Genomic DNA, 22,684 nt, shown 5'->3' on the forward strand with positions numbered 1-22,684 from the left:
CCTCCCCACTCTCTCCTCACTGGCTGTGATTGACAACAGCAGGAGCCACTGCTGTCTTGGGCCTTTAAGGAGAGAGAGATCCAAGAGAGCTGCTGCTCTCCAGCATCATAGGTGAGAAAATAGAAGCACAAGGAGCAAATCAGCTTAAATGCTGACAAGAAGCATGCTAATAGCCTGCTAATAGTTGGAGAGAGCAGAGTGATGAGAGAGAGATGAGTTCCTCACTGTGTGCATCTCCTTTCACCGTTGAATTACAGGCTGGTGTGGGTTCAGGATAACCTATGCTAAGAAGAAGTGGGTTGAATGATACTGGCCATCAGTCTGAGAACATCTAGCAGCAGAAAAATATTATTGTGGTTGAAAACTCAAAATTAAAGCTAAATATTGCAGTAAAGGCAATTTTCAGGTCATACAGAAATAAAAAATCAAGATAGCATATAGGCAGACATTATGCAATACATACAAACCAGAAAACCAGCAAACTATTACCGTATTCCAAGGGAGGTGATCAAGCTGATCTGTCAACAGACGGTGTGCACAGAAATTCCTAAGAAAACATTGGGGGAGATTTACTAATACTGGTGTACACAGAATCTGGTGCAACTGTGCATGGTAACCAATCAGCTTCCAGGTTTTATTGGCCAAACTTAATTTGAACAAGCTCAAGTCAGAAGCGGATTGGCTACCATGCACAGCTGCACCGGATTCTGAGTGCACCAGTTTTAGTAAATCTCCCCCAATGTGATGCATATCTCCATCTTACATACCAGAATGATTCAAAGCACCAGATTCACCATAGGACCAGATTATAATAAGAGGAAATGAGGGAAATGAGAGAAATGTAATAGTCATTTTATCTTGTTATGCTGGAGTTCTGCTTTACAGAATGTGTAACACTTACATATATTTATTACCTCTCTCAGAGTACTCTGTTTGGCACCCTCGTCTACTTTTTCCTCCAGAACAGAGCAATCTTTTTCAAGCATTATTCAGGGTAAGTATCTGTTTCCTGGACTGAGATGCTGGCTCAGAGATTACATCATGTAAATTCTGGTGCCTGTGCAGTTCTTAGGCTAGCCATACATGTTTTTTTTGTTTGTTTTTTTAAATAGCAGGTTTCTACTTTCTCACAAATGAGGTGGATGTAGTAATCCCCCCTCCCCTCCACCTGTACATTGCATTCCACCACTGTCAGAATATACTGATCAGTGGCTACAGCTGTTAAACACTGAGCATTTTTCAACAGGCCCCTTCGACAGGACTCGATCAAACAATAAACTTCTGTTAAAGTCAGAAAACAGCCACACACTGATGGTGCGGACTCGCACTAGCACCCCCCCCCCCAAGTGGCTTGCGATCGATCACAGTGGCGGTCTGGAAATCCACTTGCAGTACACCCCCCCGCGCAGCTCACGATCGATCAGCAGCGATCCGGTGTTCTGCCGAGAAAGTTCCGCTCGGCAGATAAGTTCCCCCTATTTCCGGCGGAAATAGCCGAAGCGGAATAGCTGAAAATCAGCTGTACACGGAGGCTGAAAGAGGGCCCCTCGCGGGCTCGCTTCACTCGCCACGCTTCAGGCACGGCCTCGCTTCGCTCGGCTCTTTTAGATTCCCCCTCTAGGTCCACTTGGATGGTAGGGAAGGAACCTGGACCCAGAGCGCAGGCGCCGTGTACAGCTGATTGTCGATCTTGAGCTTCGGCTATCTCCGGCGACTGTCAGGAGTTCGTACTGCGCAGGCGCTGCGCCTGCGCAGTACAGGGGGGAACTTATCCGCCGAAGGAACTTATTCGGCAAGACACCGGCAATCCACTCGCACCACACACAACCCCTTCCTGTGGCTCCATAGGCAGCAATTCTCACACTACCACCACAACCCCCCCACGATCCATGGCCTCCTTACCTTATACAGCGAGAGGTGCAGGGAGGAGGACAAACTGGTGGTACACTGCTGAATCAATCCGGGGTAGGGCTCTAGGAGAGACTGCTGCTGCTGGGGCCAATGCTTCTCCTCCCGACCAAACAGGAGGCGGATCCTGAGACCCGTCCTAAGACTCCCAGCCAATAGAGTCTCAGGAGCCGCTTCCTGATTGTCCGGGAGTAGAAGCAAGAGGACATTAGCAAATATTAATTTGCTAATGTCACACAAATGGGTGGGCTCACTGTGCCCTGAGCCCACCATTTTTTGAAGCCAATTAGAGCCTCCAGCTCTAATCACTTGCTTAAAAAAAACACATTAACATCCATGCGTCCTGCGCCCTGCATGGAGATTAAGGGCTGGGCACATGGATTAGGGGGGCAGCGACTCTAATGGATGGACCGCCACTGATCAATGTAAAGCCAGCTTTTGTCTTACTCACAAAAGCTGGCTTTTTTGTGTGACATTGTGTGAAATTAGTGTGACATTTGTGTGACATTAGCAAATTAATATTTGCTAATGTCCTCTTGCTTCTCCTCCCGGCCAAACAGGAGGCGGATCCTGAGACCCGTCCAAAGACTCCCAGCCAATAGAGTCTCAGGAGCTGCTTCCTGATTGGCCTGGAGTAGAAGCAAGAAAGGGGCACTTTACCAATAATAATTTGCTAATGTCACACAAATGGGTGGGCTCACTGTGCCCACCATTTTTTGAAGCCAATTAGAGCCTCCAGCTCTAATCACTTGCTTAAAAAAAAACACATTAACATCCATGCGTCCTGCGCCCTGCATGGAGATTAAGGGCTGGGCACATGGATTGGGGGGCAGCGACTCTAATGGACGGACCGCCACTGATCAGTGTAAAGCCAGCTTTTGTCTTACTCACAAATGTCTGACACAGATTAGCTCCAAGGGTGCTTTGCTGGTGCTGGGGGTACAAGAGGGGGTGCTAATTTCTAATGCGGCAAAGTATACCTCCTACTGCGTGTTTGTGGGAATGGCCAAACGTGCGTGTGACTAGCAAGTGGACTTGGCCAGCAAGCGGGTTTTTCCTCATGGTCTATGGCTTGTAGTGTGGCACTTTTCTTCCTTTGTATAGACCAAATAAGGCCAGGGGTGAACTGAAGAGACTGTAGGAAAAAATTATTAAATGCAGTTGGGGCCACCTTGTGTCAGGTTCAGCAATAATCCCAGCACAGAAAAAAATGAATTCCCCAGCATGCAATAATAATTAACAGCCAGTACTACACAGTAATTGACCCTCAACACAGCACAGTAACTAAACCCCAGCACAGTAATTGTCCCAGGGCATGGCTCAATATTTAAACCCCAGCACAGTAATTAAATCCCAGCATTGCACAGTGATTAACCCCCAACATTGCACAAAAATTAACTCTCAGCATGCACAACAATTAACCCTAAGCAAAGCACCATAATAAAACCCCAGCAAAACACAATAATAAACCCCCAGCACAACACAACAAGGCGGCTAAGACTCAGTGTGCCCTCTTGCATTAGTGGTTAATTTGCATCTGCAAAATGGTGGTCAGTGAGCCTCCTGTACAATTGTGGTCAGTAAGGCACTGTATACTGATGGTCACTGGCCCTGCATACTGGTGATCAGTCCTCTATATGCTGGTGGTACGTCCTCTGTATAATGATGGTCGGTCAGTCCCCCTGCGTATTGGTGATTAGTTCTCCTGTATAATGGTGTTCATTTACCCTGTATAATGGTGGTCAGTCCTTTGTACTCTATACTGGGGGTCAGTTGTCCTGTATAATAGTGGTCAGACCTTTGTATACTGGTGATCAGTTCCCCAGTGTACTGGTGGTCAGTTCCCCAGTGTACTGGTGGTCAGTTCTCCTGTATACTGGTGGTCAGTTCTCCTGTATACTGGTGGTCAGTCCCCCTGTATACTAGCGGTCTGTCCTCCCAACACAGGTGGTCTGACATTATAGCTGGCTGCTGTTTTCCTCGCCTATAGCAGCCCCCTTTCCCAGAAGGCAAGCAGGCCTAGTGGTACTCGGTTGCCCCCAGATCTTATGCACAATGCTATAATGCCTAGCCACCTTACCTGAGCAGGCGCGTACTGAGCTAAGCAAACAGACTGAGTTCAGGGAATAGTCCAATATCCAGTCCAAGATCATACACAGGTAAAACAAAACTAGCAGAGCAGACAGACAGGGGGGGCTTGATCAGGAACACACATATCACTCTCTATCACAAGCATGCGAGTGAGTATTTGACTGGCTTATAACAGGTTTGGTTGGCACCCAGAGACTGGCCACATTAATCACCTTGCAGGTGGACAGACAAATAAGGAGAGTGCCATAGCCAAAACCAGGATGCTGGAGTGAGGAGCGCTAAATGCTCCTGACATTACCCCCCTCTGAGGAGGGGCCCTCGGACCCCTTGGAGCAGGTTTGTCAGAAATTGTGGGGATGGAAGTTCCGTACAAGTCTGTTAGCGTGAACACCAGCAGCTGGAACCCAAGCATTTTCTTCAGAACAGAAGCTCTTCCAGGCCACCAGAGACTGGACAGAATTCCTCACTTTCCAGAAGTCCAGAATACGTTCTACCTCATATTTTTCCTGTCCATTGACCATGAGCAGTGGCAGAGACGAAACAATGGTATCCTTCTGAAGAGGTTTTAGAAGAGAAACGTGGATGACATTAGGAATCTGAATAGAGGCAGGAAGTTGTAATCTAAAGGATACTGGGTCTTCCTGGTGACTAACTTTGTAAGGCCCAGTAAACCTAGGGGCCAGTTTCTGTGAGGGAACTTTGAGAGACAAATTTCTCGTGGACAGCCAGACCCGATCCCTAACCTTAATCTGAGGAGCCTGAGAGCGGAGACAATCCACAACGCTTTTTTGGGCAGTGGAGCTAGAGGACGTTAGCCTGGGCTTTACTCCAAATCTGAGAAAACGTGTGAACTGTGGTGTTAGCATCAGGAATGTCAGAAGAAATGTCAGAGAACGAACAGGATTTAAGATGGAAACCATAAACGCAATAGAAAGGAGAAATTTCGCAGTAGAAGAATGAGGCCAGTTATTGTAGGCAAATTCAGCCCTGGGCCATGCTGAGGACCATTCTGGTTGCTTATCAGAGACAAAACAGCGAAGATAGGTCTCCAGGGATTGGTTCATCCTCTCTGTTTGCCCATACATTTGAGGATGATAAGCAGACGAAAAAGAGAGGCTGGTTCCCACGAGGTCACAGAATGCTTTCCAGAACCTGGAAATAAATTGTGTACCCTTGTCGGAGACAAGGTTCTGGGCACCCCATGGAGCCTAAGTATTTCTCGGACAAACAAGGAAGCCAGGATTTAAACGGAGGGGAGTTTGGCAAGTGGAATTAAATGAGCCATTTTACTAAAGCGGTCCACTACCACCCAGATAGCTGTGGGGGGGTCTACAATAAAATCCATGGCTATGTGCGTCCAAGGGTGTTTCCCGGCTTATTAGGGCAGCTAGTGACAAAGTTGCCGTGGTTGCCACAGTATAAGCAGAGTCCCTGAGATCTTCCTTTAACCTTTTCTCCAGAGGATAAATAAGCAGTACCAATTTGTGTAAGCTCCTCCTGGATAGGATGGGAGGACCCAGGGAGGGCTGATGTAGAAGTGGCAGGCAGAGCGCTGGGTGACAAAGAAACAAACCTCCCTGCACGCCTTTCCTGTAAACGCCTGTCTATACGGATGGATACTTGCATGACTTCATTCAACGATTTGCTTCAGGGTAGTGTACTAAGGAGTCCTTGATTGAGTCTGATAAACCTAACCTGAATTAGCTTCTTAGAGCAGGGTCATTCCACCCTAAATCAGGAGCCCAGTGGCAGAAATCAGAACAGTATTGTTCAATGGTGCATTTACCCTAACATAATGACCAAAGGTTAGCTTCTGCTGAGTAAACCCAGGGCCTTGAAAAATTCTTTGGCTGACCCTCGGGCTGGATCATCTTTGGGGAGGCTAAAAGCCCAAGACTGGGGGTCCCCCGGCAACCATGTAATAATCAGGTCAACCCGCTGTGCTTCAGAACCAGAGGAGCGTGGCTTATGCTTACAGTATAATATACAACAGTTTTTAAAGTTGGAAAACATAAAGTGGTCACCAGAAAAAAGGTCAGGCGGGTTAACCTTGGGCTCTGGATCCTACATGCACAGACAGTTCTTGGACTTGGCGTGTCAGTTTGCAAATTTCCTTAGCAAATAAACAAGCCTGTGTAGAGTCCATCTTCACAAAAAACTTTTTTTTTTTTTAAAGGCTTGTGATAATGTCACGCCTACCCCAACGTAGGTGCTCAGACACTATAGCTGGCTACTGTGTTCTTCGCCTATAGCAGCCCTCTTTCCTATAAGGCAAGCAGGTAGTTGGTTGCCCCCAGGTCTTATACACAATGCTATAGTACCTGGCCACCACGCCAGGGCAGGTGCGAACTGAGCAAAGCAACTTACAACTTGTGGTTGGCAGACAGGCTTGTCTGCTATGACCGCTATGACAATCCAGGTAAAAGGCCAGTTCAGGGAATAGTCCAATATCCGGTCCAAGGTCATACACAGGGAAATCCTAACTAGCAGAGCAGGGCAGACAGACAGACAGGGGAGTTTCCACCCAGAGACTGTCCACATTAATCACCTTGCAGGTGGACAGACAGACAAGGAGAGTGCCATAGCCAAAACCAGGATGCTGGAATGAGGAGCAGGAGCGCTAGATGCTCCTGACAGGTGGTCAGTCCCTCTGCGTATTGATGGTAAGTTCTCCTGTATACTGGTGGTTAATCCCTTTATACAGTGGTGGTCAGTGAATTTGGTCTCTCACTCTCTCTGGTAACATTGTTTGTCATCTATTAGGTGAATGGCAGCCATCTTCTCTCCATACCTCATTGAAACACTGCAAGCCTCTCTCCTTCACGCCTATAACAGCAGCCCAGCTGTCAGGAGCACGTAACGCTCCTGCTTCATGGCAGCTGCTAGTCTCATTCCAGCATCCTGGTTTTGGCTGAGCTGCGCTCTCCCTGTCTGACTGTCCACCTGCAGGGTGATTGGTGTAGATACAGCCTCTGGGTGGAGTCCAAACCTGTTCTAAGTCTGCCAAGCCTTTAGTATTGTGCTTGTGATAGTGTTTGCAACCCGTGCACCAAGCTCCCTGTTTGCCTGCCTTGTTCCCGTGCCTTGACCTTTACCTTCCGCCCAATCCCTGCCCTGCCAGCTAGCTTGGATTTCCTTGTTATCGACCTCAGATTGGACTTCAGGCTACTCTCTGAATTCTGTCTGCCTTTTGACCACGGATTTGACCCTGACTGATCTCTGAACGTTGCCTCCCCTGAACCCAAACTGCTTTTAGACCACCCTGTCTACCTGCCAACCACAGGTACCGGTTTGATATGCTTAGCTCACGCCTGCCCCAGCGTGGTGGCCAGGTGATATATCATTGTGTATAAGACCTAGGGGCAACCAAATACCGGTAGCCCTGCTTGCCTTATAGGGAAGGGGGCTGCTATAAGTGAAGAACACAGAACCAGCTATAGTTCCTGGCCACCTACACTAGGGGTAGGCTTGACACCAGCTCAGGAATTATCAATCCACTGGTGTGACAGCTCTAGAGCCTGTGAGAGCATATGTAGCTGGAACTATAGGAACTCTATCGGGACCTGCTGCACAGAGACGCTGTATCACTGCACAAAAGGCCTTGTCCACTCACAATGCTTTGCAAGTTTGCATCGATATAGGGTGGATTAATGCAATTTTGCAAAGTAATGTAATTGGACTGGGCATGCGCATTCATTGGGTCGCATTGAGAGTGCCAGAAGAATTTTAGAGGGTGCTTCAGCACACCCAAGCATGCCCATGATTAACTCATGTTTTAGCATCTTGTGATACTAATTTACAATGGTATACTGTAAAAGGTTGGGTATATAGGCTGAGGAAATAGGAGCTCAAGGACTATTTAAAAAATAAAAAAAAAGATATACAGCTTTTTTAAATATTTTACTATTAGTGTAAATAAGCATGTTGAGGATTTGTTCATGCAGACTTGTAAAGTCTTGTAACCATGACAACAGTTAGTTCAATTTTGTTCCCTTAAATTTTCAGATTTTAACATAGAGCTGCCTACTCCAGGAGAGGTTTCACCTGGAGAACTTTTACCTTCAGTGTTCTCATCTGCAGTAAACTGATGCAATCTTGTAAGTCCAAGTCATCCCACGGCTCCTCCAGTTCTGACTCCCATGCTCAGACTCCAGTAACCATCTTAAATACCTTGGCCGTGTCAGCTACTGCCTCTGTCAAAACGCAGACCCTTTCTGAGATGAAGATCAATGAGATGCAACCCTAGGGTGCTGATATCCTGGCAGCACTGTAAATGATCACTAACTGCAAAAACTGGGCTCTCTTCAAAGTTCAGCTTTATTAGGCATGGCCTGGACCAGACTGAAGCCAAAGACCGCATCTCATGTGGAGGATATTCTGCACGCTGATTCCACTGAGATACTTACACTAAAGGTAAAAATAAAAATTTTGACTACTCTGCAATAATTTCTGAATCCTGGGTTTACAACAGAGGGCTGAAGGGTTCTCACAAAACTACTGGGCCTCGTTAACATGCCACCTATATACCTTAACTATAGGTATCATGATATGGTCCCGGTGGAAGCAAGAAAACATCAAGCTTTAGCATCCAAATTGCTAATCTCAACCCTTGTCCCCTGAAGCTACCTTACCTATACATCTAGTACTAAGTTTTAAAACCACAAGTATTACTTTCCTTTATCTGAGTGCATGTTATCTGTTTGTTATCTTCATTTGAGACTTCATCCCCTTTTTTTTTCCAGATACCATCTCCGTATGCAGCTGGCTGTGGAGCTCAGTGGCCACCTCTACAAAAAGACTTGTACTCTATTGAGTGAACTATACAATAGGCTAAATGGACCCGTTTCTCTAAGACTTTAGCCCACTGCAGACTGCCAATTGCCATTGTTTTAGTTACTGGGTATAAACAGCTCTAGCACATTTGTTTTGTTCCGGTTAGTTAAGTGCAGTGACAGCAGGGACATATTCTCAGGGATTGTTGTTTTAGTTATTGTATTTTTTTTAAATGCAGCAATATCTCTCACTTTATTATATATTAAGAAGATGCGATCCTCCAACTGGAAATATCAAATTGGTGTCAAAAGTAAGAAACATTTTTGGTATTTTTCATTTTATATAGCAAAAACTAAAAAACTAAATGGTGATTAAATACCACCAAAAGAAAGCTCTATTTGCGTGAAAATAATGATATAAATTTAATTTGGGTACAGTGCATAATCAAACAAGTTGCATAACCAAACAATTGCCAGTTAAAGTAGCACAGTGCTGAATAGCAAAAATGGCCTGGCCATGGGGGGGGGGGTAAAACCATCCAGAGGTCAAGTGGTTAAAAGCCTTTAATGCTTATCAATTTAGAAATAGCAGGAAATGATGGTTCTTCACTTCTGAAATGAGTTCATGGAAAAAAAAAACTGACATGAGGTGCCCTCGAAATTCTATCCCAGACCCTTCGAGTTTGGTATAGACTTTAAGTGGGAACCCCTCACAAAAATCAAGAAGAAAAATGTGGGGTCCCCCTAAAAAATCCACAGCAGACCCTTGTTCAAGCATGCAGCTGGGGAATCCAGGAAAAAGGGGGGGGGGGGGGGGCGAGCATACAGTCTCTACCCTTGAATCATACCAGGCCACAGGCCCTAGACATGGAATGGGGGTACAAATCAATGCAAAATATGATGGTGCGCTTAATAGACCCTCCCAGAATGCTGTAAGAGCGGTGTTGAAGCTGTCTGACCATTTTACCAAAAGCAATCTAGCTACTACTAATATGTGAGTGGATTACATAGATTGCACAGTTCCGTAGCATTTAAAATCACTGCGCAATGATGCTTTTCTTTCATTTTTCATGTGAATCATCACCTTACAAATGTAATTCATCATGCAACTGTGATCTAATTGGAATAACAAGCAAGTCTGTCAAAGGCATTGGATTGGACATTTAGTTGCAGATCTGACCTTGATTGGTATAAGCAGACATTATTTATTACCCTTTCACTTTTTTGTTTTGTCATTAATTTATATTTAGGGATATGTGATCCCCTATATGTTTTTGTGGTGTATTTATTTGCACTTATTCACTTTATTGATTGTGTTATTAGAACATTGTGTATTTATTATGGTTTAGGTTTGTAAACACATGCACTATTTCAACAGACTGGGAGGGTCTAATAAGCGCATATTTTATATTGATTTGTAGCAATGGTGTCGCAGCACTAATTGGTTGGTTGCAGCTCACACCTTTTCTGGTGTTTTGTCAATATATAGAGTATCCACATCAGCGCTTTAGTTTTTCTTTTTTCACATGGAATGGGGGTACACTGTTGGAGGGGACACCCTAGCAAAGCATCTTGTTCCTATATTACTGAGGACAAGGGCCTCTTCCTGGTGGTTGTGGGAGTCTGTGAGCAGGGGCTTATCAAAATCTGAAAGGCTCCTTTAACAATAAGGGGGCACCCAGATACTGAAGACCCCCCCCCACCCACACACACACACACACACACACACACACACACACACACACACACACATGCACATATTGCCCCTACTCATTCACAAAAAAATAGAAACAGTATAAAAAAAACACCTAAAACATTCTGGCATGGAATTGGGGGGGGGGGGGGGGCATGCTCCTCAACAAGTATAACATATTTTTAGTAAGAACCCCATTTCATTTTTCTCTTGCATATGTCCCTTATTATTATTATTATTATTGCCTGGAAAATATCCGGAACTGATTTTTAACATTTAGCTCCCATTGACTTCAATGGGATTCAGATTCAGCAGGCAAACTTCTGTAATGTTTCCCAAACCCGCCTCGAACCAAACTTGTGCATGTTTGGCCACTCCCTACTAGTCTGTGTAAGCATGTATGTGAGATAGGAACCTTAGATTGTAAGCTCCATGAGGGCGTACATTAACCTCTAACATCATACCATACTTATTCACGTCACACATTTGTAAACATAGGCCTCATTCACATAGTGCACTTAAATGTACACCCATGCAAGGGACCTCTTTGCCTGCACAGGATGCCCAGGTGTTCCATGCATCCACGTGCAGGCAGTCCCATTTATGTCAGTTGGGGTGCAGCAGCTGGAGTGACACAGCCACTGCTCCCAATTTGATATCCCTGTGGATGCGAGTGCTTGTGGGTGTGTCTGCATTCAGGGACACACACTTGCACGCACCTGCACCCACGTGACCCACAAAATGGGAAATAGTAAAAGTTTTTAATGGAAATAATCTTTGTACATTTTTTCTTTATTTCCCTTTTTTTATATATTTGTTATTTATTAACTTGAGCACTGTTTCATATTTTATATTCACCAGGAATTATTCTCTATGTATTCTAATTTTTCTATTTATTCTCCAGAAAGACAAATCAAGGAATGCAGTAAAATAAATTCTGTGGCCAAATCATAATGTGCCATTTCTATTTTAAAGATAAACTCCACATAAACAACTAAAAACATAAGTAAAATACATACACAAGAGTTGCTTACCTGACAATTTATATTCCTATCCATTCAGTTCTGAGATGTATGCAGCTCTGCCACACAGCTCAGCCATTTTTGTGACCTGACTTTTTCTGCTGCAGTTAAGCAGTACATCTATAAAAAAAGAAAAATCTATAATAAATTGAGCTCATATTATGTATTTCTGGTTTTATCTATTTAAACTATATTGTGTAAATCTAACATTTTAATTTATTTTTTTCTAGGGCAAAGTATGACATCAACATCTAAAGGCATCTTCCGACCATTTCTAGTTGTCTGCATTGTGTTGATCTGTTTTATGATATGTATATTGATATATGTGAAACCAACAAACAATTGGATCTCCAGCCCAATAGAATCAGCTAACTCTGTGCTTAAGATGAAGAGTTTTTTCTCCAGTAAAAGGGAGGATTATAACGAAACCATTGTTCTTATTTGGGTATGGCCTTTTGGACAAACCTTTGAACTCCAGTCTTGTGAAGCTCTTTTTAATATCCATGGGTGCCATTTAACTACTGACCGCACACTGTACAACAAATCCCATGCAGTTCTTATACATCACAGAGATATCACCTGGGATTTGACAAACCTACCACCGCAAGTAAGACCACCCTTTCAAAAGTGGATATGGATGAATCTAGAGTCACCAACCCATACACCACAAAAAAGTGGCATTGAACATTTATTTAATCTCACGCTGACCTACAGACGTGACTCAGACATTCAGGTGCCTTATGGCTTTATGGTCGTAAGCACTCAGGCCTTTGAATTTGAAGTGCCAAGCAAGGACAAACTGGTCTGTTGGGTCGTAAGCAACTGGAATCCTGATCATGTGAGAGTCAAATATTACAATGAACTCAACAAATACATTGAAATCTTGACTTATGGTCAAGCCTTTGGGGAATACTTGAGTGATAAAAGCTTGATTCCAACCATCTCTACTTGTAAATTTTATTTGTCATTTGAAAATTCTATCCACAAGGACTACATAACAGAAAAACTTTATAATGCACTATTGGCGGGATCGGTGCCCATTGTACTAGGTCCTCCAAGAGAAAACTATGAAAATTATATACCAGCAGACTCTTTCATCCATGTGGAAGATTTTCTCTCTCCAAGAGAGTTGGCAGATTATCTGTTAATGCTGAACAAAGATACTGAGCGCTATCTGGCATACTTCAACTGGAGGAAATACTACACAGTGAACTTGTCCCATTTCTGGGAGTCTCACGCTTGCCTAGCATGTGATCATGTTAAAAGACATCAGGAGTACAAATCTGTCAGTAATCTGGAGAAATGGTTTTGGAACTAAGCCTCTGCTTTCATGTTTGAGCACTTTCTGAAGACATTACAATGGTTACTCTCATCAAGATAAAAGTTTAGTGCTTTGTCTCACCGTTTACCGCTGTGTTGAATGCATAATTTAACATAAACTTTGTCAGACATAAAAGAAACTCCTTTCAGCGTCAGAGTTATCATTTGCTGACACTTACATGTAGCAGAAGTTCATGTGCATAGTGGGAAGATTGCTTAGTCTGAACTAATCAGTTTTTTTACACATCTTTTTAGATTCCGTCCTTTGTTCCCACATTATGTAGCAATTTGGTATCACTCACTTTTCTGTGTACTTGTTTGGCTGCCATCAGTATCAATCTGCATATTGTAATGATGCCAGATATCAGATGGGCATTGGGTATTATAAAAAATATATATGTCTATTGCCAGATGTTTAGTAACAACAATCTTTATGGGGTGAGAAATGAGAATTAGAGAGTCTTAATTATCAATGTTCTCTGTGATAATTCATTTGCACCTAGCTCCAGCTGAACCTGCAAGTTAACACTTTAAAGCCATTTTCTCACCCTTTAAACAAGTTCACAGTGTATATCCATTTATACAGGTTTCACGTTTATGATCATATTGATCAAGTGTGATGCTATATTTGTTTATTTTAAAATCACTTTTTCAAATATTTTTTTAAAGAAAGTATGACCTTTTAACTCATGTAAGTAATTAATGGCACCATTGTGATACGTGCAGTTACTTGTGGGGAGATGTAAATCTATTTTTCAGTCTTTTGGGGTATCCTGTGGGTATCTGCTTGTCAGTGAAAACAATACAGGTTTGTAAAATTACTTATACTTGGCCATTAGAGCTTTACAGACTTTCTGATGTACACTGGAAGTGTTTCACTACTTAGAGAAGATACTGCCTATATTGAAGCTTTTGACTCATATTCTTTAGAGCTATTTTTGCAAGCCATGGTGATTTAAGGTCTATAATAGTTACAACAGGAATAGTGTGTACCATATTGATAAGCAACACAGGTTTTGTCACACATTTTTCATTTTCCAATCACAAGATAAAACAGTAGGCACAGGTTGGGAATATTATATAACTGGGAATAAAGTATAACGACCATATATTTCATAAAGTGTACTAAGCAGTGATGATGCACAGTGTGCTTCAGCCTATATAGCAATCTATCTAAAGACAGATCTTTGAAAGATGTAACTGCACAATTGGCTTTTATTACTGCATTTCATACATTGTGCTTTGCTCTGTTGAATAGGCTTGTAGACATCCCCCAGTTTATTCCAAATGCCATATGTGCATCACCATTACCATTTTAAGAGGTAGCTAAATGCAGCCCATAAATACATTAGATCCAATATCACTTGAGAAAAAGATTAGCAAATCCATCTGCATAACAGAATACTTCACTCATTTGAATTTCGATTTTAGTAATCCATCGATTCAGTAGTCCTATTTTACTACTAAAGTATGTAAGTTGAGACTACAGCAATACAAATAATCAGATTTTAATTTGTGGACAAACCTGCGTATGTGTATAAGGCAGATATTAATTCTGAATTCTTTGATTTATGAACTGTTTTTTTTGCAGATTGGAAAAATCTTTAATCATATATTCAGGTAGATTGAAAATTTGCATTTAATCATAAAAAGACGAGATTCAGCAAAATCACAAATCAAGTGATCTACAAGTCATGTAGTAATCCAATCATATATTATAACCTTCACACTATCGTTATTCTTCTGATGTTGCATGCTTCTATCTAAGGCACAAAGCCAGACTGCATGGTGGTCAGATTTCATCTTGTTATGAAAAAGACTCTTAATTAAATTCCAGCTTTGAATTAGGCACACATTTGAACTAGGCATACACACACTCCGCATTGCAGCTAAACCCTAAGCTCTAGGGCAAGATATGCAAATGAGTATCATTGAAGACACTGTTTGTTGTGTCATATAGCCAATGTTGTGGCCAGCCCAGAGATATCTATCATAGCTAAAATTCTTGGTCTTGGATTGTAAACTGTTTACATTTTAAATGGAACACCCTTTTTTTTTTTCATGTCCACTTATGGTGGAACGCACATCCAAAGGCACAATTGTTACAGTATAAAACAAATGTTGATATATGATAAAAGGCAATGATAGAAAATACAGTGCTAATATCCTCAGCCGCCTGACTTTTCTAAGGAACAAATAAAGTAAAAAAAAGAAGCACTGTAAATATAAAAAACAATAAACAACCAGCATAGCAACCACACCCTTTACTGCCAGATTTAAGAGGCTGAACTAGACCCAAATATTTAAGTATAGACTGGTGCCATAAGGAAATCATTTGCATAAAGTTGTTTAGATTTGCAATACTGCTAGTTCCCATAACTGATCAAACATGTTGGCCAAGAATGGGATGACAGTGATGTTTAGTACTCACACATGGGCCTAGAGCTGTAGTTTGAAGAGATCTTAGTACATACCTTCCATATGATGCCCCAGTGACTGATTTAAAATAATACATTTGTTGTTTGGCACACACGCATGATGTGTTACTATCATTGAAAATGTTACTGTATGTGTAATTCATCATAGGTCCAATGGACCTTATGGGTGCCCTATGCAAATGCCTGACAGAAATAGTGACCTCTGCAATCCCTATTCTTACACAAAAGTCACAAACAATCTTATTCCAGACTAAACAGGCTGTAAAGGTTCCTATGGAGAATAGCAGGAACAAAATGGCAGAGGATTTTTCGAAGTTGACATCTTTTCTGGAGTTGAAGGGTTTATCTGCTGGGTTTTGCACGTGCTTTGCCAAACATTAAAACTGCAATGATCACTTACAGTCTTTTCATATACTGTACATTATGAAATTAATGTTTAACGGTTTAATTACTTTTGTGGCAAATACACTGAGTAAGTGTTGTTGAGGGGTTATTTGCAGTGATCAAAATGTGTCAACATGACCTAAACAAACTTAAGTTTCATTGCCACTATTCTATTCATGATAAAAATACTGCACAATTTCTCCATATTATAGTTGGTGCAAGCTGAAATAGTAAGAAGTAGTACAAATTAGCAAAGCATTTAACACCAGGGCATTTTTCAATGTTTATATTGTTATACGTATTTTCAAAGCACAAAGTGAACTATGGTGGTATTTCTATTTTGTTGGCACTGGAATTGAAGGCTTGTAGAGGTTGTTTTCATTTACTATAAACAAAAAGTTTTTCTACAGAGAGTTTTGCTAAAATATGTTAACAGTATATTCACAAGTAAACTTTCTAAGGAGAAAATGTAAAATCCCAAGAAGCAACGCAGTATTTTTACACGAATCACCAAAGATAGAACCATCTGGTACAAGTTATGCTGTACAGAAAATTGAAAGTGTCCCTGTTAGATCTTTCAATAATTTACAAAGTCCCTGTAACAGAAGAGGTACTATACAGCAGACTGTGTCTCCCAACTTCTCTCCATCCCAATGCTACAGCCTCCGTAAATTCTTCACCACTCTACAGTTCTAGAAATGATGGATACATGTGTCCCCCACCCCACTTCATGGTTCCCTCCTCCAACCCCTACTTCACTACAGGAATCAGCAGTGATGTAGGAGTCGTAGATAAGAACCAAGAGGGCACAAGCATCCAAAGTTCTAGAAAGTGTAAAATGCTGAAAATACTAATGAAGTCTGCAGACCAGGAATAAATAGAAGGTGGGAGACATGGGTCACCAGAAAGGTTAGTATGCTACCTCTTCTCTTACAGGTATTTCCTTTAGAAATTATTTACAGACCTGACAGGGTTGCATAAAAGGTTGAGTAGGGCAGGGCTTAAAGCCTTGCTGAGACCTCACTGCTATCCAGAATCATGGTTAGGAGTTCCTGTTGTAGCCACAGTACAAATGAGAATGGCCGAGCTCTGGTTTTCAATGCAAAAGACTTATTGTAAAACATGCTTGTGTCCTGTTCTTGCACTTGGGTTCCCTATATGAAGCTGTGGAGGCTTGTGACATTGATAACCCAAGGGTAAAATAGGGGAAATGCTCCTTGTTGGATCCCAAACCGCACTAAAATTATGTAGTTATCTTTAATCTACTATAGGTATGATCCTGTTTAATTTGCTCAGATTTTTATAGATCGAAGAATAATTGAACTTTCATTTCAAGGACATCTTTGAAAGAAAAGCTATTAACCAGTTTGATATGTATCCTTTGTCTCGGTTGATTGACACACCTTTATTACATTTTATTTTTAATATGCTCTTTCCTTTACCCAATATCTGTGAAATTGGAGCATTCAAAATATTCTTAATTTTCTTTATTGTAGCAAACTGTGTGCCGGATGGTATCAAGTATGATTATAGCATTAAATAATTTTACCTGAGAGAAATTAATAAACAATTGGCAAGTAAAAGTACTGCTGCCTGCAGTGTACTATATACACACATGAGTAAGCAGCCCAATATGGTTCTTGCTATATCTAAAATAAGGTCCTTTTTAAGAATGGATTTCAAAGCCCATGTACTGTATTTGACCTAGTTTCATATGTGTGTATAAGAGTAAATGGCTTCTCTAAAGTGTTATTTATTTCCAAATGATTTGTTGCAGTGCTGTTTAGAGCAGGGCTTGTCTTTCTGAATAAAACAGAGAAGGTATTAAATAATTCTTTAGAGCACAAAATAACAGCATGCCATCTGCCACCTAATTATGGTCACTCCTGGCTGCTCTCATGGTCTTTCTTCCAGATACCAGATTATACTGTAACTGCTAAATTATAGGGTTCATAGAAAATATATATGGTGAAAAAGGCAGGGTAACCTTTTTTAACCTAAATTGAGAGCCACTTCACATTACCATTAGTCATTTGCATTTATGAATTAGAGACAAAAAATTATATTGCAGAGAATTCTTTGTGCTTATGAAAATATTTTACTTTTACTTAGATCCATATCAGGACCAAGATCCTAAGGGATCCCTGTAAAAAGAGGCCATTAAAAGTCTAAAACTTACGATATATAGTGATAGATTTTTTTTTCATCAGACCACACCAGTCTGAACTGTGGTTCAGGGCTTGCCAAACAAACAAAAGTAAATTCCACAAAACAGTTTTCTACAGAGGGGATTTTCACCAGTAAGAACAAGTACAAACAATAAGTAGAGTCTTAGTCCAAAACCAAAGTTTTGTGAAGATTACAATACTTTAGCAGTGCTCCTGTCAATTAATTAAAATGTAACCGGCATCATATGTGCATTTATGTGAACCCTGTTTTAATTTTGCCTACTTTCACAGAGTTGCAGGGCCTAGCACTGTCACGATATATATTTAATAAAAGTATGTGGACATTCCTCCAAATGATTGGATTCAAGTGTTTCAATAGAATGATTCAATAGAATGGTACTTTCATTGCATACAAAGGCATTTTATACGCTTAAGGAAAAATCATTTTCTGTTCTAGTATGACTGTGTCCTTGTGTTCAAATCTAGTTCCGTAAAGACAAGGTTTCTTGACTTTGGTGTGGAGGAACTTGCATGAGCCCTAATTTCAACCCAATTGAACACCTTAGGTATGAATTAAAATGCCAACCGTGAGCTAGGTCTTCGTCTACAACATCAATATCTGGCCTCATATATGCTCTTTTGGATACAGCCCAAAGTCTCGTATAAAGCCATCCCAGAAGAGTGGAGGTTATTTGTAGCAGTAAAGGGGAAGGAGGTGGGCAACTCCATATGGTTTTGGAATAGGATGTCCAACACGTTCTTATAAGAGGGATATTCAGGAGTCCACAAATGCGTGCCCATATAATGTATGTTGTGAATGTTGAGCAAAGCAGAAACATAAACCATTGTTGGCGTTATGCAGTGGTTTTAGTGGAAGAAAATTTTAAAATAAGACTTTTTAATATGCATGCAAGAAGGGAGCTTTGATAACGTTATTAGCAATAAGACAAAGTTGAAGACATTCTTAAAGTGTATGCCAGGGTAAAATAAAAAAATACATATGCAGTACGTCTCTGCAATACATGCTGATCTGTCAGAAATGCACTCAGCTCCCAATTCCCTAGTATGGATTGACAGCACATGCTTGTTTTAGACTATTATCGCAAGAAATGGTGTCAGCCCTACCCAGTTGTATTTCTTTAAACTACTAAATCCTCCCAGTCTCTCCAACTCTGCTCATGGAGGGTTATTGTTCCAAGATAATAACTGGGGCTCTAATCAGACTCTTTCATATAACACACAAATTGTGCACAAAACACAGGACAACTTTCTGACAGGATCAGCACATATATTTTTTTCACTTATCGAGCAGAAATAGCAAAATGTCTTTAATGGTATATTTAAAGGGTAACGCCACTTTCGTGGGGAAAAAATAGCAAATAAAGAAAAAATAATATAGCACATATGATTGTGACACTAATCACTTTGTAATTGAATGTTATTAAAAATGACCTTTCCTTTTTAATCTGCAGCCAATGTAATTTTCTGAGAATGCATTGCAATATTGCTAACTGGAGTTTTCTGTACACAGTGTATGTACTGACCACTCCCCAGAAACACAATTTCCTGCTTGTGTGATTGGCTCACCAATTTTCCCAGAAGTCTGCCTAAGATACAAGTCAGATTTCAGGCATCCCTTGCAACAAAAATGTAATTTTTTGAGAGATACTTTCAATAGGAACCCGTCTAAAGGGATGCAGGCCCAGCAGACTTCCTCATTAGTGCTCTGCAGCTCCACCCCTGACAGATAATTATGAAACCACTCCCATTAGACCTACTCAGGACAGAAGCACAGAGAAACACACACAAATTTCTTCAGAATAACAAAAGGTAGGAATCTGCAACAAAGTTTGTTATAATCCTTGCAATGTACATTGATCACCCAGAGGGGAATGTTTTTTCTCAACAAAAGTGGAGTTATGCTTAAACCGCTTGCCGACCAGCCGCCGTCATTATACTGCGGCAGGTCAGCACGATCCCATGAGCCGTCATAAGCCACGGTTAACCCCTTGATCGTCCCCTAGTGTAAACCCCTTCCCTGCCGGAGACGTTTATACAGTAATCAGTGCATTTTTATAGCACTGAACGCTGTATAATTGTCAATCGTCCCAAAAATGTGTCAAAAGTGTCCGATGTATAATGTGACAGTCATGATAAAAATTGCAGATCGCCGCCATTACTAGTAAAAAAATAATAATAATAAAAATGCCATAAATCATTCCCTATTTTGTAGACGCTATAACTTTTGCGCAAGCCAATCTATATGTATGTAAAATATGTAATAGAATACATATCTGCCTAAACTGAGAAAAAATTAGCTTTTTTTTAAAAAAAAATGGGGATATTTTTTATAGCAAAAAGTACAAAATATTGTTTTTTTTTCAAAATTGTCGCTCTTTTTTTGTTTATAGTGCAAAAAATAAAAACCACAGAGATGATCAAATACCACCAAAAGAAAGCTCGATTTGTGGGTAAAAAAGGACGTCAATTTTGTTTGGGTATAGCGTCGCACGACTGCGCAATTGTGAGTTAAAATAATGCAGTGCCGAATCGCAAAAAATGCTCTGGTCATTGAGCAGCCAAATCTTCCGGGCTGAAGTGGTTAAAAGATCAAAAGGGAGCAAGTAGGAAATGTTCACTGTTAGGGTTTATATACACCTTAAGGGGAGTTTCCACTTTCAAAGTAAAACCTCTTCTGTAGTGTTGCCCAGAGATTCTTATAATATTATTATTAAACAGGATTTATATAGCGCCAGCAGTTTACACAGTGCTTTACAATGTAGAGGGGGGACAGTACAATTAAAATACAGTTCAAAACAGAAGGAATAGGAGAGCCATGCTCATGGAGCTTACACTCTAAAGGGAGGGGTACAAAAGGTAATAGCTGCCAGGAATGATCTTGGGTACAGGTGGGGTAGGCTTCCCTGAATAAGTGAGCTTTCAGAGACCACATAAAGCCGGACAGGGTAGGGGCTGACCAGACATACAGGGAGTTCCAGAGGATGAGAGAGGCTCTCAAGAAGTCCTGGAGGTGAGCATGGGATGAGGTATGAAGGGAACTAAAGAGCAGGAGGTCTTTAGAGGAGCAGAGAGGATGATTTGGGCGATATTTGCAGAAGAGGTTAGTGATGTAGCTGGGGTCGATGTTGTGGATGGCCTTTTATGTTGTTGTTAATATTTTGAATTTTATATGATGGGGTGGGGTCAGCCAGTGAAGGGATTGGCAGAGAGGAGCAGCAATCACAGATCTGTTAGTAAGGTGCATTAGTCTAGCAGCAGCATTCATAATAGACTAAAGGCGTGATTGCCTGTGTAAAGGTAGGTCAGTGAGAAGGAAATTGCAGTAGTCAAAGCGGGAAATAACCAAGGAATGAATAAGTTGTTTTGTGGTGCAATTAGTCAGGAAGGGGCGAATTCTGGAAATATTGCAGAGGTTGAGGTGGCAAGATGTAGCCAGTGATTGGATTGGGTAGTGTAGGAGAGGTCAGAGTCTAGGATTACACCCAGCACCTTGGTGTGTGTGGAGGTCCCACTGGTTGTACCACTGATCTCAATGGGAAAGTCATGGGTAGGGGATCGGGGAGGAGGAAATATTACAAGCTCAGTTTTAGAAAGATGACCCCACCTGCCTGGATTCCTGTATGATAGTTAGTCTCAGCTCTGGTAGCCTCGAAGGGGAGAAAAGCCTTCCATAGGTTTAACCTTTCATTCATGAGACATGCCTGGGCTTAAAAAATTCACGGACACCACGATTTACTATTTTTTTCCAGATAGTTTGAAGATGATTTATTAAAAAACCTTTTTATACTTGCTTCTATTCTATTTAGGTATATTATTATAGTATTTATTACATTATTGTTTGGTTTGCGGAATACAAAAATACACAATTAGTTAAGGCATACAAAATAGCAGCTAAAAAAATTCCATCCCTCATAGATATCTGACAAGTTCAGAGATATCAGAAAAATACCTACATATCACAGTGTGCGATAAATTGTGTAGAAAGGTGCGATGTACATAGCATAACATGTAAGATTGGAAGTTGACCAAAAGAGTACAGAAATACAGGCTTGACAATGTACAAAAGCAATTCTCACCAGCAATTTGTTTAACAGATAACAGATTTTTCGGTTAAACAAGTCTAATGAAGAGGTGGAAGAGCAGGCAACAAAGGAGACAACAGCCAGGGGGACCAGATTTTATAGACTTATTTAGACAACCCCTACATTGATATCTTAGTTTTTCTCTTTCTAAAATGGCATTACCTGCATTACGCCAATGCAAAAAGGTGGGAGAAGCAGGAAATATCTAGTGCTGAGCAATGAGTTTACGTGTGAGAAACAATAAATGAACCAGTAGTAATTTAGATGATGGTGGTATTATATCCTCAGGGAGAATGCTCAGGAGGAGATAGATTGTTCTTACTGTCTAGAGTTCTGTTGGGGGAAATTTCCACTCACCTTGTATCTCAGAGCCCACTACCACTGGAACAGGAAATAGGGGCAAGTCATCCTAATGCGGTCACAGAAGGCAAAAAATCCTGAGTTTCTACGTCTTCCTCACTTTCTCCAAAACAACAAAATCATGAAAGCTCACTAACCACAACCTTTGGAACAATCACAGTGATTCCCAATTGCAGAAAATTCAATTTGGTTGACCATTTTATGGTTGCTGGATTCTGAACTGAAGGGACAGACAGCAGTGTCGTTGCAAGCACATGACAGGAAAACCAACACACATTCTTCTTTATACAGAAGAAACACATATTCATGTATAATGTAAAAGTCATTCAACAAGCGCAGTGTTTTAAGGAAGTGCCTTGATCAAATGACTCCATGCAACCCTAAAGGATTGCTCTTGTGCGACTTTTACATTATGAACAAATAAA

General features: G+C 41.2%; 1 protein-coding gene across 4 annotated transcripts in view; it reads left to right on the forward strand.

The window, feature by feature from the left end:
* FUT9 (fucosyltransferase 9) overlaps positions 1 to 22,439 on the forward strand; it is a 322,302-nt gene extending 299,863 nt beyond the window's left edge. The window contains exons 3-6 of one of the 4 annotated variants that reach the window (XM_073626959.1): positions 924 to 994; positions 8,005 to 8,412; positions 8,742 to 9,082; positions 11,717 to 22,439. In XM_073626959.1, coding sequence (XP_073483060.1) covers positions 9,043 to 9,082; positions 11,717 to 12,804 — 1,128 coding nt within the window. In that variant the 5' untranslated portion in view covers positions 924 to 994; positions 8,005 to 8,412; positions 8,742 to 9,042 and the 3' untranslated portion in view covers positions 12,805 to 22,439. The remainder of the gene's footprint in view (positions 1 to 923; positions 995 to 8,004; positions 8,413 to 8,741; positions 9,083 to 11,716) is intronic. The other 3 variants (XM_073626961.1, XM_073626960.1, XM_073626962.1) reach the window with 3 other exon arrangements.
* The last annotated feature ends 245 nt before the right edge of the window (positions 22,440 to 22,684 follow it).

The sequence above is a fragment of the Aquarana catesbeiana genome, linkage group LG04 (assembly GCF_042186555.1).
Source record: "Aquarana catesbeiana isolate 2022-GZ linkage group LG04, ASM4218655v1, whole genome shotgun sequence".
NCBI lineage: Eukaryota > Metazoa > Chordata > Amphibia > Anura > Ranidae > Aquarana > Aquarana catesbeiana.